The following is a 16377-nucleotide window of genomic DNA, read 5'->3' on the forward strand; positions in this document are numbered from 1 at the left end:
ATGTCAAAAGCTCAAGAGAGGGTGAGAGAAAAGACCATCAGATGCAGGGGAAGATAGTGAATGAATTAAACAGGAAACAAGCTAAAGCAATAGTGCAAGACTACGTCGCAGGACTTTATATTCAATTGAAAAATGAGGAAACAGGAGCGGAAATGTGACTTATCAGGGTTTAGAGGGCTAATTTAGGGATTAACTGACTAATCATACACCCAGATTTAAGGTGAGTACAGACACATTCTCTCCCTTCAAATTATGACTGTGGAATCATTTTTTGCTCATAAATCATTCTAAACAAAAAAAAGTTCCAAGGTAAAGTGAACTTACAATCATAAAAATACAGTTTTGCGCCAAGGTTGCCTTTAAATCACACAATCAAACTGAACAAGCTTTCTTTCTTTTGAGGCCAGCAGGGGGCAGTAGCTCACCTCAGGAATGTCCACCATCCTCCTGAGCTTCTGGTCCCTCCAGTTCCAGTCCAGAACGAGGTATTTCAACGCCCGCAAGTTCAAGCCCTCTGGGGAAGAAAAGCCGAATGAGCAGACTTCTAAAGCTTTGAAGTTGAACTGTGAGACTTTCACATCGACACCCACCTTTCTCAATGAGAGCGCTGATCCTGCCCGGTGTCCCCACGCCGATGTGGGTGACGCCTTTCTGCAGCAGCTTCACCTGCTCCTCCACCTGTGAGCAGAAACGACAAACACACAAGCATTCTGGTAAAACTATTACCGTTCATATTCTGCACACATCACGATGATTGGCCATCGTCTCTACTACCTTGATGTGTTTGGCAAAAAGTTTGATGGCCTTGGCTTCGCCCTTGAAAGTGGTCAGCTGCCTGGGAATGACACAAAAGAAGCAGCACTTGTGTAACTCTGATTTAACAGTTGTAATGTAGGAAAGTGGACACGCATCACAGGTCTGACACTCACTTGATGAGCTCGATGGTTCGGAGAGCAGAGCTGCAGACGATGAGCAGAACCACGGAGCTCTTTTCTGTGTGCTGCTTCTGAATCTTTGCCCACTTGGGACAAACTGAGAATAACGGAAAGAAAAGAGAACGGATTGTTTGTTGTTAGAGGTAAACAGCTAATGGAAGATTTGCTCACAGTGCAGCACAGCGCTCACCCTGTTTGAGATAAGAGGACAGGCTGTGCGTCAGGTCATTACTGGACAGGAAACAGGAATCTGCGAGATGCGAGGAGACACACGGTGACCTTGGTGAGTCAACAGATCAGCAGATAGAGACGGAACCTGCAAGTTAAAGGGGATTCGCTCTGACTCACTCTGCAGTTTGAGCTCCTCCTGCTCGATCACAGAGCGTTTGTCTGAGAAGTACTGCGTAACCAGAGCCTGCATGTCGGCCGGACTGCCGGGTTTTGGCTCCGAAGAGGCCAAGACATCTGTGATCGTTTTCTTCTTCTGAAAAACAAAAGATATGTAATTAATATCCACAGACGCCTCTGTGTTGATGAACGTCTATGAAAGAGTTCCTCTTTGTGACAGCAGGTGTCACCACACTCACCTTTCTCTTTCTTTTGGGCTTAGCTGACTTTTCATCCTCAGTTTCTTTCTTTGGAGGAGTTACACGCTGTTTCTGTAAAAACGTACACGCAGAACACGCTTTTCAGGAAAAAATTACTTGCAGTTGATGTTAATTAACCGGCGATTTGGACACATTTAAAAAATTAACGTCTAAAACTCTGGGATATAAAGGTAATGGAACTATTTGAAATTATTAAAACTTTGTGTAATGTGTATTCAAAGACTGTCAACATAACGAGAACATCTAAAAATCTTACAATACAGTAACATAATGCAGTAAACATGGCAGCCACTAGCAGTCACCTATACTGCGGATTAATCCGACAATTTAATTAAAGTCTGAAAATGCAAAACCATGCAATTTCCTAAGGTCTACATCTGTCAATCAAAAGTCTATCCAAATATACAAGACAAACAAATAAACAATAAATCAGAGTAGAGCAAGCATCTTTTCTTGAAACATAACTTAACCAATTTATTAAAATGTCTTAATTGCATATCTGCCTAAGAGCTAAAACAAACATTAGTTCAGTATGTGACACACTGGCTGGTTTGATCATCATATGATAAACTAATCGCAGGCAGATTTCATTTGATCCATTTCCTGATATTTGTTCAATCTAACAGCATCACATCATGTCAATTAAAAACAAATGGCGCCCAACAACCTGCTCGTCCTTCTTCTTCTTCTTGGCTTTAACAGCTTTCTCTGCCACCCTCTTCCTCTTCTCTGGTTTTTTCTCTGGTTTTTCTGTCGGCTGATGCTCTTTTTCTGCCTCCTCCTCTGCCTCAGATGCATCTGGAAAACAAAGAGGCAGAACTTCCTCATTAAAATCTGCACAAGAGATGGTGTGTGCACATCCCGTTAGTAGATTCAGGTCAGGTGAGGGACAAGAAGTAAAGTGTCCGTAGAGTATAATGAGCACATTCTGAGTCCGGGGGTATAAATCTGCTCATTACGCATTTGGCTTTATGTGTTAACTTGTAACTGGGAGCGGTGAATAACGCTACGATGAGGCAACACCACGCTTGTTCAGTTTGACCCCGGGACCAGTGATTTGGCAACTGCATGTTTCGCCTCGAACTGTTTGGGTTGTTCATCAAGTGTGAGCGTTCTCCAGCGCACATTTCAGTCAGAAATACACAAACATTACCCGAGGTAACGACAATGCAGCAGATCTCAAAGCAAGCATCTGGTTATATTTAGCCTCCCTGTTGCTACCACTTCTCAGTGCATTCCTTTGGTCTCGTGCTATGAGGTCATGCTTAGACCCCTTTGGCATATCTGGGTGCTCGGCCAGAAGCCTTTAGAACAGACGCCAGGGTGAACTCGACGATAAATCTGTGGGATTTATTGCAGTGTCCTTCCTGGATGTGAAGTTTTAAAAAACTGGCACTACTTCTTACGGACCTTCAGTATCAAAGAGCGGACAGGCATCAGCTCGTTTTTTTGTTCTGTATCTGTGGACAAAGCTAAAAACTATCAGGAGAGCCAACATTTCAATGTGGTGACGTCTGACTTCTCAACATTTATTACTTTTTTAATAATTCTGCTTATACTTGGCTATGCTGGCTGCAGTTTAAAGCATGTTGTACTTATTGCCAAATCCCAATCAGTAGCCTCAAAACAGGTATTATATCAACGGCAAAACGATTGCTGCGATCTGTGATCTTACTGGCTGTTGACCTTCAGACCTTCAGGTTTTAATATATGTTTCATGATCACAGCTGCTTTTGGTACCATCTATGGTCAACATTTTTCTGCAGCAGCCATTCAGGGCATTCGCGTCATGGAGCTCCATCTCTATGGAGTAGTTTTAACACCCTGAACCCCAAAACCTGAGAGCAAATCTGAAACTTAAACCATGTATCTGAGCCAGAAACTGAAGAGACGGAGAGAATTTGTCACATTTTCCGCTGGTCTTTCAGCTACTCATCTGTGATGTGTGTTTTGGTTTGGAAGCTTTACCAAATCTAAGCTTAAAATGGAGATATTTCATTAAAATGACTATATTATACATGTCTCAATTTAAAAATCGCCAAAAATTAATCGTTTGCACAAACCACAGCAATTATTCCCGCACTACTTGACACAAGCGAGAGGCGAATCGTGGCTCTGCTGTGACGAGAAGTCTAAAGCCAAAGACAAAGGGAGCTCTGAGCTAAACTGGGCTGAACTGCAGGATGTGTAGACAAATATGAAAACAAATAAAAAATGTCAGTATTGTGATTATCTTTAGTAGGTAAAGTCAAAGACCCATGGGTGCTTGTACTTACTGAAATAATTTTTTATATTTTTTGTAAAATAACTGATGAAAGAAATGAATCTTTATTTTTTATGATTTGTAGCACTTTAACTTTGTTATGCTGGACAAAAGGCATTTTTTAGTGGTCCATTTGAGGTACATTTGTGCTGTTGTCATTGTTGTGTGGGATTTTATATTGCAGTTTTATTGAGTAAATGTTAGCGACATGCCTGGGTTCAAACTGTATTCACATTCACAAAGGATCCAACAGAAAACAGTATGGGGCCTGTAGTCCAGTGTAGCTTAGACATGACTTGGACAGTAGCCTTGCTGTGTACTGAGCACCATTTCTTCTGCTGTTGGGAAGCTTTTATTAGATAGAAAGCTGATGTTTGTTGCTGAGGGTAGCAATCTTAAGCATTCCAAACGATTCTGAGCTATATTGCTCGGTCAAACCTAAATGCGACTGCATCTACTGTCGTGCTGAAATAATGTGGTTGAGACACTTGAGCTGGTCTCTGATCTGCCTCAGAGCACTCCCAGAAGGCACACCACACACCAACATCTGATGCAAATTTACTTGCTTGTCCTCTAATTTCCCATCTCACAATCAATTTATGCAGTGGTTATTATCACAGACTTCCTCTCGAATTTGTTCCTCTTTGACTCTTGTTTGGGTCCATTACAGTCAAAGACCAGATAAAAGGGAAGACTTTACAAAGGATGGAGGACAGATTGCGAATCACTCTTGCTCTCTCATTCTGCCTCATGGGTCTTTTTCTTTCCGTCACTGCATAACCACACCCCCCTTTACGCTTCATCCGTCATAAGACATTCATCCTTGTTTGTTCTATACATCTGTCCAGCGATACACTCCTTTTGCTGGAGGACCGCCCCCGCTATTGATGGGCCAAACCCAACCATTCCTCCTCGATAATCATCTCGTTCTCACGCTCATTCTGGACAGTTGTGGGGAAATGTGCCAAAGACCAAAGAAGGGAGGACGAGGCGGAAAGACAGGCTAATTATGGAGGCAAGGAGGAATTCATGCCATGATGCCGGACATAAACGGACCATAATCCAAGCAGAGTTCATGAAGTGAGTGGTCTACTTGTCCTACAGCAGGTAGGTGTTTTTATTTCCTGTTGGCAGTGGTGATGGCCATCTGAATCTACTGCTTTGGCAGCTGCCTTTGTTAATGAACAAAAGGTACTTTAGACTTGCATTGTACTGAGCTATTTGTAAATAAGATCACAGTGGAAGCAGCTTGATAGGAGCAGCCATGGTACCCAATTAGCAAATCTTCTATTGTTATAACCTGCACTTTATTTAGCTTGTGAAAACAAATCTTGCAATTGTAAATTTCCCCCGCTCCATCCATCCATCCATCCATCTCACCTTTCTGACATGATTTGCACCATCCACAGGCACAATTTTTGCGCTCCAGTTCACAACAGAAAATGCAATCACCTGACGTTGCTGTTCCGTGTTCAATGAGCGGTGAAGTGCTCTTCAAAAAGCCCGAGGGCTCCGAAGTTAACCGAACCCTCAGATGGGTAAAAGATGCTGACAGGGCAGCCACACTGACTCTTTAAACACATTTCTCATCTCACCAATGACACAGAGACAAACCAAACACGTTGGTCAAAGAATTGCTCGATGCCATTCTCCCCTGTGAGTGTTTGATTCAGCAGGTATTTGATTAATATTATTTAAGGAAGGGGTTATGTGGGTAATTCATCACGGTGTTCATGCACTTACTAGAATGGAAGGACATGTTTTTATACGGACACGTGTCCGCAAATTAGGATCACAGAGGGTATTAAAGTATCAGAGGTGACACAGTACTGCTGTAATATTTACTCTTGAAAGAGCTAACCCAAATGACAATGAAAGTGTATTCTCTGGAGGACAAAAATTCAGACATTCTGGTTTAATTAAACCTGGCATAACAATAATTCAAACAGATTGGCATGCTAGTTTATACTATAGGTACCTTCACAGAGAGCGCAGAAGGACATAGTAGCTCTAAAGTTCGTGGTACAGTATCCAAAGACTGCTTGTTGACAACATTGACGGTAACAGTAAAATGTCCCATCATGCACATGCAAAAACACATCTTATTTCTGTATTTACAGCGTTCATTAAAACCCACCACGCAGAGCAACGTTTCTGACTTGTCTTGGAACGTCCGACTTTTTATTATCGAATACAAACGGTAGCGAGGAAACAAACTGAGCCCAAAGAGCTGCTGAACAGAGCAGATGTTGAGCCATGAAAAGGTCAATATCCTCAGTGTCCCCTAACCCTCAATATCCTCCTCGCCACAGTCGCTCCAGATGGTGGAGTCACGAGGAGGAAGAGCGTACGCTTTCCGCCTCAAGCAGACCAACGAGGTTACGGCTCAGATAACCGTAGATCAATGAAAGTCAATGACTGTGGAGAGGAATCGCATGCAGGGAAATGGGGCTTCCCGGTCATCTTTAACGTGCGATCAATTAGAGGAGACTGGTTTTAATGGATGGTCAATGGTGCTGACTGGGTGTAATGACGATCAATCGACTCGTTGCAGGAAACAGCAGATTGTCTCAGTTCCAGACAAACGGCACCCAGATCTGGTCGTTAGTGTTTAAGGGTGATATGCTCACTTGAGTAAATTAGCACCGAGTCCACACAACTGCATAAAACTGCGCTGCTATGACCTTAGAAAAGCTCACCCAGGTTTATATATGTCAAATGGCATTTTGGTTCATGCAGAGGCACTTTTTTTAATCCTGCAACCAAACATGTGGCATTACGCTCAGGCATCAGCCGCCACAAGCTCCACAGATACTGTGTGGTGTTTTTGTTGTAATGTTGGTGCCTCTATTAAAAACATAATGCTTTCCATGAAATCATTTCGCCGCATGTTTTAACAATCAATAACTCATCTCAAGTCATATACGACTGCTTGATGTTGGGAGTGGACGGGGTGGGCGAGTGGGCGTACCAGTTATTGGTTTTGGATGCCTGCAGCTTCCTCTCTAAAGCCACAATTTCAGCATGTGTTATTGTTAAATCAATGGGGACTTTAGGCTGCGTGCTCAATATTAACAAGCAGGCAACAGTGGAATGACTACAGACAGCCAATACAGAGCCCCAGTCTCTGGATACAAATTCAGTTGGCTTCAAACATTTTACTGTTCAGCTCAGTCAGTCCAATTCTCCTTACATTTCAGCTTTGAATTTAGCTACATGCTGGCTGGTTGTTGTGCAACTACTTGAAATAAAGATAGGATACAGAAGCAGAGCTCAGTGGAGGAGTCAGTTTAGAAACTTGGTAAATGACAGGTGGCTGGTGGTTGTTGTTTGTCATTACTTGCTCTGGGGAGAGTGTAATCTTTAGTGAGTGAGTGCAGGGATGAAATATGACCAGCAGGAGGAGCATTAGTTGCACGGTGAGATTTGATGCTGATAACCTTTCCAAGGTACAAGCAAATATCCTGTAACAAGAGTGGTGCATCACACACTCCCTCTTTTTGAGCCTTATTAACTCATGAAATCTGAATCAGCAAATGAGGTGGGTTTCTTATTCGACAACAACGCAGAACGATCAACTTGATGTCATCTGTTTTATCACAGCCAGGAATAGCTACACACACAATCTGGAATTTCTTGCTTTCATGAGGAACACGTGTTCACCGGCGTACAGGCAGCTACAGATGACCTTTAGCTCTACAGCATAAGTCCACACTTTGATGTTCAGTATCTGCGGTTCCTCGTTAGAAATAATGAGGGTAAGCGTGAGCATCACGGTGTCTCAGCTGATTCTCATGTCAATTAACATCCAAAGCAAGTGTGATTTATTAAATTACAGATAATCTGACTTGTAATGTTTGCAGGCAGAAGAGTGGCCGATTGTTAAAAAAGGAAAAAATTGTCTTGTCTCAGTGACAGCTTTCATTTTCTGCACCAGTGATTGATTGACTGATCTGAGTCGTGTAATCCCCAAAGTTATATTGGAACACAAGCCCATCCTGGCTGGCAGAGTGTCATAGGAGCGTCTGAGCAGCTAATCACAGATACAAGGCTATGGAAACAACCCAAAGCTTTTAAGCCTTTCCAAGAACTAAATGAGGAAACCCCTTTCTTACCTTGACAGCATATTGCAACTTGTGTAATGTGGATACGACAGTTGGCCAAAACTACTTTAGACCACAAAGCTATTGCTTAAAGTCCCCTTTTGTACCAGAAACTGTGTTTTGGTAAATGTCACTTCTACTGTATATTTGAATTATACTGTTCAGGATGATGCATTTTCAGAGCTAGACACTATTTCAAGTCCATCTACAGAGTGTCTAACCTAAAATCCGAGTTTAATTTGGAAGTCTGGAGCTAGAAAACTTGGTTGTGATGAGGAATGTTGAGATCTGCAACACTGACAGCAGACTTTCAGTCATCTGGTGGTTGAATGGAGATGTAAGTAGATGTCATTTTGAGAATTTTTATAGAATTGTTTCCATATCAGATATATAATGACTCAAAGAACAGCACTTTTATATGTCTTTTAACATGTCTACAGGGCATCTTTAAATAAGCCCCACTCTGTCTCCTGCTCTGTATTTGTGTGAAAAGTGCGTGGCAGTCCACAAACATAACACCAGAGCACACAACTCTACGGTAAGCAGCAGAATTTCACCTCGTCATTATTCAGTAAACAGTCCTCTGCCACAGGGTCCCGTTAAACCAAAATAACTCCAAGAGGACACAACTTACATCATGACAAAACAATGTAGCCCATATTTCAAGAGACTGCTGACCGCCTAATGGCCGTTGTTTTGCTCTCCACGATTACGGTTACCATTTGATTTATAGACCTTTTTCCATAATGAAGGAAAGACCACCAACAAGGATAAAGCCATAAAAAACAAATGATCCAATACACATTTGGGAAAGATGACTAAAACAAACAACATTATTTAGGATTGCAAGTCCAATGTCTAAACTCACAAAGCAGTGCCGCATTACCTCACGCTATTATGAGTGTTTAGTTCACCCGCTTTGTTTTATTTTGGTCAGACCAACACCACGATAATTGAGACTCTCGAAGAGAAACAATTAACTGATGTAAACAAGAGTCAACGGTGAAGTATGTCGTATCAAATGTCTCACAAAATATATATATAAAGGTTTAACTATTGTTTTATCACAAGATTTAAGCAGTTCTCTGAGAGTTTTTCTCTCAAAATATCAATTCAAGTCGGCTCTGAAGTCATTCTGTAATCCAGCATTTAAACAAAGCACAGAGACTCATTAAGGAGAGCGATTATAACACTTGCAGTGAAGGTGGTTGTCATCTAGCGCTCTGTCTTAATGCCAAACTCATCACCGTTTGAAGCATTCAGTAATTGTACAGCCTAACCACACTCATAACCATAAAGTACACCAGCAGCACTGCTGGTGACAAAGGGAATTTATAGACTGTTCAAAATCTCCTGCTCTCTGCAGCTGGCTGCATAATTTCTCTGTTATACCACTCTTACCAACCAGGCCTGCAGTACTGTATTCCAGCCAAAACATACATCAGCCATACAGAATGTGAATTACAGAGCGCTACGCCAACTTGACCCTGAAAACTGGAGGCCAGAGAGGACTCCGGGGCTCAGACTGATCCAGCCTCCCATGACAGGTGGATATAAAGTGGATATGAGCTGCCTGTTGAGAATGAATAGCTGAAGCAAGAGGCTCAAAATCAAATTACCTGGAGGCCATGCGCCTGCTTGTACAGCAACAGGAAGCTCCCCTGCAGTCACGTACACCACCATTATGAAGGAAAAGCTATTGATCAGATTCAGGGATCCTCACAGATACAGAGGACACAGAGCGGACACCACAGACTCTGAATTATTTTACTTGAATCAACAGCATAGACTGTATATGCAAACAGGGGCGTAGTGAACATGACATCAGCAAATGGTTTTAAGATTAAAGTTTAGAATTAGTGTTGCCATCTTTCCTTTTTAGAACCAGACATAAAAAATGAGGGGTGGCTCTGACGGAGGATTTGAGGACACTGTGCACGGTGATACAGTACCCTGTCAATCACAAGGTTGCCCCTCCCTAAAACATAACTTTCTTTATTGCCTATCTTACTGTAAGTGGGGTCAAAACTTAAAAAATAAACATCACGGTGTATTAAAAAAGTCCTGAAACTAGTGTTTGAGACGATCAAGTGATTAGGAGAATGTTTATTTGGGTAGCAAATCAAGGCAGAAGTGCGGTTGTTTTCTCATTGAGTTGTGTACAATCTGACTTATTTTTGCAACCAGAGGAGTCGCCCCCTGCTGGCCATGATGAAGAATGCAAGTTTAAGGCACTTCATGCTGGTTTCACTTTTCAGACTGAGAGGCTACATTCATCTTTTATACACAGTCAGTGATAATAATGAAAATATCAGTTATCTCTGTAAGCTGCAGACAGAGTAAATTGTGCAATAAATTGTATCTACATTTATATGTTCATGAGTAGGAGGTGTAATAGTTGTTATGTAACACCTGAGACTGAAGCACAAAGGACACAGGGTAAATTACAGCCTTAAGTACTGTTAAGCCGCCTGTTCATGTCTGATCTGATTGATCATTTTATAGAAATTGTGCTGTTTTCAAAAAAAAAAACCCCCAGCAACACACAAACTGTTTGTGTCTGCAGTCAAACCTGCCATTTCCACATAACATCCAGGACTAGGCAACAGTTTGTTTTCAGCATCACTTCTACATGTGTAAAAACATTGAACATTGACGCAGCGCACTCCTGCACATGCCTGTCTATTAGCGTGACTGCATTCATTCAGCCTTGTTCAGGGTTGAATGTGAATGAAACACATTTCTAGATCTGAACTAATAAGGTCATACAATAAGCTTGTATGAAAAGGTGTGCTTTTTTTTAGATTGCTGTGAGATTAACAGAAAGATGTGCATGTCTGACGAATTATAAGAATAGTGTAGATGAGCAATTAAAAGCTGCATTAAAAGGGCGTAGTTTGGAGGCTGATCACAGAGCTGGTTGGACAATGCCAAATAAGCAATGAAACCTTTCATTGTTCTCAGCCCATGACTATATTTCAACTCACTGTACCGTACACACACTACCTGTATGGACAGCTTTGGTGTGAGCATGGAGTTAGTAATGGTTTATTCTGAGGGCAGGTGATGCCCTTTTGAGTAGAGAGGGGCAGGCATGCTGTGTGCTGCCCTGGGTGGTGTTCAGATAAATAAACAGAGGCGGCCAGCCACATGTGAGGAAGCCAACCTGCCTGCCAGAGGACAGTCCTCAGTGGGACAGCCCTGGCAACCATTACTAAGGCTGACTCTGGCGCCGAGCCAGAACTGAAGTTTCGAGGCATTTTCACATGCCTGGCAATGTGTGGAAAGTGTGCTTAGGCATCAGCAAGCATGTGCTCGTCTAGACGCTGTGAGTGAACAGGAGAAAGAAGACAGTCTGACTCATGTCATCTCTGTGTGAGCGTGAGACGGAGAGGGATTTGTGAGGTGTTCAGGCCCCATCACCATTAGTCAATTGAGGGCCAAGGGCAAGGAAGCAGAGGCACGTGTCACGGCTTGGCTGCACACATTAAAAGCGCCATCAAATGGGCAGAGAAAAGAAATTTATTAACGCTCGTGTCCAAGGAAAACAGACCTCAGGCCCCCTCAGAAAATATGTGTGAAAGCTCCACAACTCACATCAACCTCGCTGCTTGTCCTCATCTTGATCTGTACCTACCTTGGGCTGGACATGCTCAATCTAACTGATGAAGTTTGTCTTTACTACACAAACTCTTTTCTTTCTTTAGAAGTGGGTGTCTGATCCTGTACATCGCGGCTCTCTGTTTTGTGATTAATTCCCGTGTAAGCCTTACCCAAATAAAACGCCTTAACAGTTGTGTTAAGAGTTTCCATCATTCTTTCCTGTGGCTTAAAACAAGTGAAGTGAAGGATTGCAGGGACAGCTCTGACTTCCTGATGGATACAGAGAGGGTATCAAGAGGAAGGGAGGGAGCCCGAATGCATCACTGTTTTTCTTTCTACACAGAGGCCAAGGGAAAATACTTCTATGTGGACACAATTATTTCAGTAAGCCTGCACTCTTGTAAGGATTCAGTATTTAAGGATGCTTTTGGCTACAGTGTGAACCAGTTAAAGGAGTTGCATTCTGTATAATCTGTTTTTCCTGCACAATGTTTGTTCCTTATGTAACGGCGCTAACCTTGTTTAGAGGGACTCAAGGTTGCTCTTAGGCCTTGATGACAACAAGCAGATGCTGCCTGTCTGTGTCTATCTGTGCTTGTGTAAGTGAAAGAGCCGCTGAGAAAAATAGGAGTGGGAGTCTCAGTGCTTTTCTGTTTAGTAACATTTTTTTCAAACATCTACCAATAAAAAGGTCTGAGGAAGGCTAGCACGCCATCCTAAAACAGCCTCGCCGTATCACTGTAACACCTCTGGACACATTAATGCCTTTTTTCACAATACAAGGGCCTTTACTTATCTAAAGAAAGTTGACCAACAGCTTGGGAATAAGAGGTGTTCTCGGCCACTGTGAGAGCTTGGACTAGAAAAGCAGAGAGCTGAAGGGTACAGAGGTGACATCATCTTTCGCTAATACAAACCTGCTTGCCTTCTGTCTTTCAGATGAGGACACCAGCTCAGAAAAAAACAAAAAAAATTGGCCAGCAAACAATGTTTAGCTGATGTGATTTGCCTCAATAACACACAAACACATACACATGTCACACACACATTCTGTATTGAGCTCATGTGGTCAGTAAACAATGTCCTACTTTCTGGAAACCTTTATTCCATTTTGTCTGCCAAAGTAACAGTGATTGCTGTAAATGTGCTAAGAGTAAGACTATGAGATGACATAAGCCTCATACAGAGTAATGGCAGACCCAGGCCGATCCATTTCAGTAACACTAACTGTTATGACAAGAGGCCTTCTGACTTAGGATTAGCCCATAAAGTCTTATATAATCTGTATTACTTATGAAAGCCACAGAATAACCACTTGTACTATAGAGACAAGATGCATGATCTTGTTTAACCTTGTTTATCAGATACGCATATTTCTCTTTGTCCCTATTATTCAGCTGCCACCTCCAATCATTTTCCATTCTTGTACCTGTAGGTACAGGCAGCAGCATGGTGTTTGGGAACTCAAAATCTCCTTTCCACACCATCCAGCCCGCCAAAATCACAAGGCAAAAGGACACAATGCAAGGGAAGGTGGGCAGACGTACGAGAGAAGACCTGTCCAGTGACGACTTGCTGTTTCTGCTCAGTATTCTGGAAGGTGAACTACAAGTAGGATGATGTGCTCACTCACTCGCATCCATTTTGTCATTGAAGCCACATAAACTGTAACTGCAGTCATCAAAAGATCCTGAAACTAAAGCCACCACTGCAATGTTTGTCGCACCAGGCGAGAGATGAGGTAATTGCTGTTCTGAAATCAGAGACGACAGATTCGCGTCTACTGGGGGCCCACTATGGCTTCAGCGGAGCCGCGATGGCGCTCCGTGCCCTGCAGAGAGACTCCCTCCGGGCCCAGCAGGACCGCCTGCAGGATGTGTATGGAAAACCAATTGCTCAGGTACCAACAGTCAATAGCAAGAAACTAGACGCCATATGGAGCGGATGATCAAATTTAATGAGATGAATGCATTACTGTCTGACAAAAGAACATCTATTGCTGCTGCATCATTGCACAAATTTGTTAGTTTGCACTACAGGTGTTGCATGTGGTGGATCTATCCTTCGGCAATGATTACAAATTTGTAAGGATAGCTTGTTTGCCCTCTGTTTTGTGCAGTTCATTTTCATATATAAAAGTTTCTAATGAAGGCTTTTCAGAGCACGGTTTCTACATTATGTGACCAGTGCAGTGTTGCAGTGAAATTACTAGGGCTGGCCCGAATAGTGGTTTCTGGCCTCCGAATATTCGGGCCCTATTAAAGACGAATATCCGAATATTCGTTCCGCCCCGTAACGTCCGACAGTCCCCTGTTCAGGATCAGTAAGGCGTTTGACAGTTTTACAAGAAAAGGATTTTGATTTGTTGGTCGGTTGGCCGGTCACCAACAAGAAAATCTTTGTTTAAAAAATCTTTAAGGTAACAATTTACAATCAGCTCATTCCACCGAAAGTCAACCAATCTGAAAAAGATGCTACCTGTTTGAATATTCGGATCCGTTCGTCTGGTCTCCCGGGTCCAAATTTTGCCTTCGTTTTGTCTTCAGTTAAATTGAAGAATTCCCAAACAGCGAAGGTCTTCAGCAACTTATCTTGTGTTTATGCAACAAAGTGAAGCGTGACGTCAGAGTTGGCAGCAACCTGGCAATTTGGGGGGTGGGGGTGGGGTATTCGGATACCAAAATTAATATCCGGATACCGCCATAGCGAACGAATATTCGGATATTCGGGTCCAGCCCTAGAAATTACATTACATTAAACTGGATTTGGGTGGCAGAAAACTCTTGCAAGTCTGCATCTCAAAAGGTCACTGAATGGATCCCAAACTATATGGATGACTACCTATTGTAATATCAGTAAAATTACCCTATAAAACTACAACTGGTATCAGTCATAAAAGCAAAACTTGCCACATTTGCATACTATAGGCACTTCTTCATCACTCACTCTGGGCAGCCCTGCAACAAGTCAAAGTGCACCAACATCTTCCTCTTCACAGTCCTCTGTTTCATTATTATCATTTTCTCCCCTTCAGCTCTGTCACTTGGTGAAGGCCCAGAGGCGTTCCTCCAAACAGATGATGGAGCAGCTACAGGAGGTGTCCCGCTCCCACAATGAGGCCCTGCACAAGCTAGAAGAGCAAGAGAGCAGCCACAGGGCTTTTATCCACAAGAGCAACTGCCTTGCCAGTCTATTGGAGCAGGACAGGGAGAGGTTTGTGCAACGGAACCAAGAGATTCAAATGAATGCCTGAGCAAAAAAAACAAAAAAAACAACATTGATATTTTATAGTTCCCACAAAATTGGTAGCCTGTACTGAATCTCGGCTTGTACAAATATCCATCCATGCCTTTCGGAATCCCTTCTGATGTAAAAGAGATGAGGATTTACAGCTAGCGTAGGAGAGGCTAAGGGATTTAAGTATTTCAGCATACTGGAACAAGCCAGACCTGAGCTCTGTGATGTACACTTGTGCAGGCTTAAATTCTTTTAGTCTGTGTTGGTCTGTAAAGCTCTTCATGGCTGAGTGAGCGAGCAAAGGCACTGCTGGCTCCTGCATCTCTACTAGACAGTGCATGTGACCTCAAGACAGTACTTAGAGCTACTCCACTCAGACACAGTCCATTACACCCTGGACTTGGTTAGACTTTGTGGCCAGCCTGGCTCTGTTCACTCTCCCTTGTAAACACATAAACATGCACTCACATGCAATTACATGTACAGTCTAAATTGGCACTCTTCTGCCCAGTTCAACAACACCACACAGCACAGGATGAAGCCCTCTTCTAAACTGAGTAAATGGGCTGAGGGTTTGCCAGCGGGTAGAAAGATTCCCTTCCCAAATAGGCAGCATATTTAGATGTGGCCTACGAGTACAGTTAGGTCGAACATGAAGGTGGTCACTGGTTCTCCTATGCAATTTAAGGCCAACAACAGGGCTGTTTTGTTGAAGTCCCGGTTGTCTCGGCTCATGTACCACCAGAGTCCACTCTGTAATCTAGCTGTGCAGAGACTGGACCCGCACTGGGCTTCCAGCCTTGGAAGGAGACTAGTTGTCTGCATCTGTGTGCCAAACTGAAAAAGCTTTACTGATCCACCACAGGCACACATGCAATTAAAGACCAAAAATAGTCACGGCAGTAGAGTGATTAAGTTTAGTAGAATTCTGTCTATTCAAATACAATGTGGAAACCTTAAACATGCACACATAAAGGCTTTGTGGTTCATCTTGGCATAATGATGATTAATACATGAGTAGACAGCATGTCTGTGGTGTGGTGTGAACCCTGTGTGGCTTACGCATTCCTGAGCACTTGAAACACAAAGTTTTTTTTATCTCCATGCCTACCCTCTTTAATGTCTTCTACTTAAAAACATAATCTGAAACATCATACTTACATTTATGAGCCTAACCTGATCAGCTGGCCAATGGTGAAAGTGGGATGTTGCGATGTCAGATGTGGACTGTTGAGGATATCAACAGGTGTAGTCTTTATTTTTGTTTTTATCTTTAATATGACGGTCTCTCATTTTGAGCCAAAACAATTACTGGACTTAGGGCTGGGCGAAATGGCCAAAAACTAAAATCCTGATTTTTTTTTAGTCATCTTGGACGATTACGATTTTAATCGATTTTTGTTGTTTCTTTGCGGTCTGTTTGCTATGGCTAGTGCTAGCCATGCCGCACTCCCGTAGCTGCAGCACTCTTCCCATTCTTTAGGATGCCTCTGCTGGAGGTGCTGAAAGAGGTTAGTTGTGCTGCTACTCTTCGTTTTCACAGTACTTTTGCAAACCTTGCACATGACTGTAGTTTGCTCTGTGTCAGTCTTGTCAAAGCCGAACCACTTCCATATAATCGATGTAAC

The 16377-nt window shown here is 42.7% G+C and overlaps 1 protein-coding gene across 1 annotated transcript in view; it reads right to left on the reverse strand.

The window, feature by feature from the left end:
* cmss1 (cms1 ribosomal small subunit homolog) overlaps nt 1-16377 on the reverse strand; it is a 30226-nt gene that overhangs the window by 447 nt on the left and 13402 nt on the right. The window contains exons 2-9 of the mRNA XM_022197314.2: nt 2211-2341; nt 1523-1594; nt 1284-1419; nt 1126-1185; nt 930-1032; nt 775-835; nt 591-678; nt 426-514 (exon numbers count right to left, since the gene is read on the reverse strand). Coding sequence (XP_022053006.1) covers nt 426-514; nt 591-678; nt 775-835; nt 930-1032; nt 1126-1185; nt 1284-1419; nt 1523-1594; nt 2211-2341 — 740 coding nt within the window. The remainder of the gene's footprint in view (nt 1-425; nt 515-590; nt 679-774; nt 836-929; nt 1033-1125; nt 1186-1283; nt 1420-1522; nt 1595-2210; nt 2342-16377) is intronic.

This window comes from Acanthochromis polyacanthus, chromosome 14 (assembly GCF_021347895.1).
Source record: "Acanthochromis polyacanthus isolate Apoly-LR-REF ecotype Palm Island chromosome 14, KAUST_Apoly_ChrSc, whole genome shotgun sequence".
Classification (NCBI taxonomy): Eukaryota; Metazoa; Chordata; class Actinopteri; family Pomacentridae; genus Acanthochromis; species Acanthochromis polyacanthus.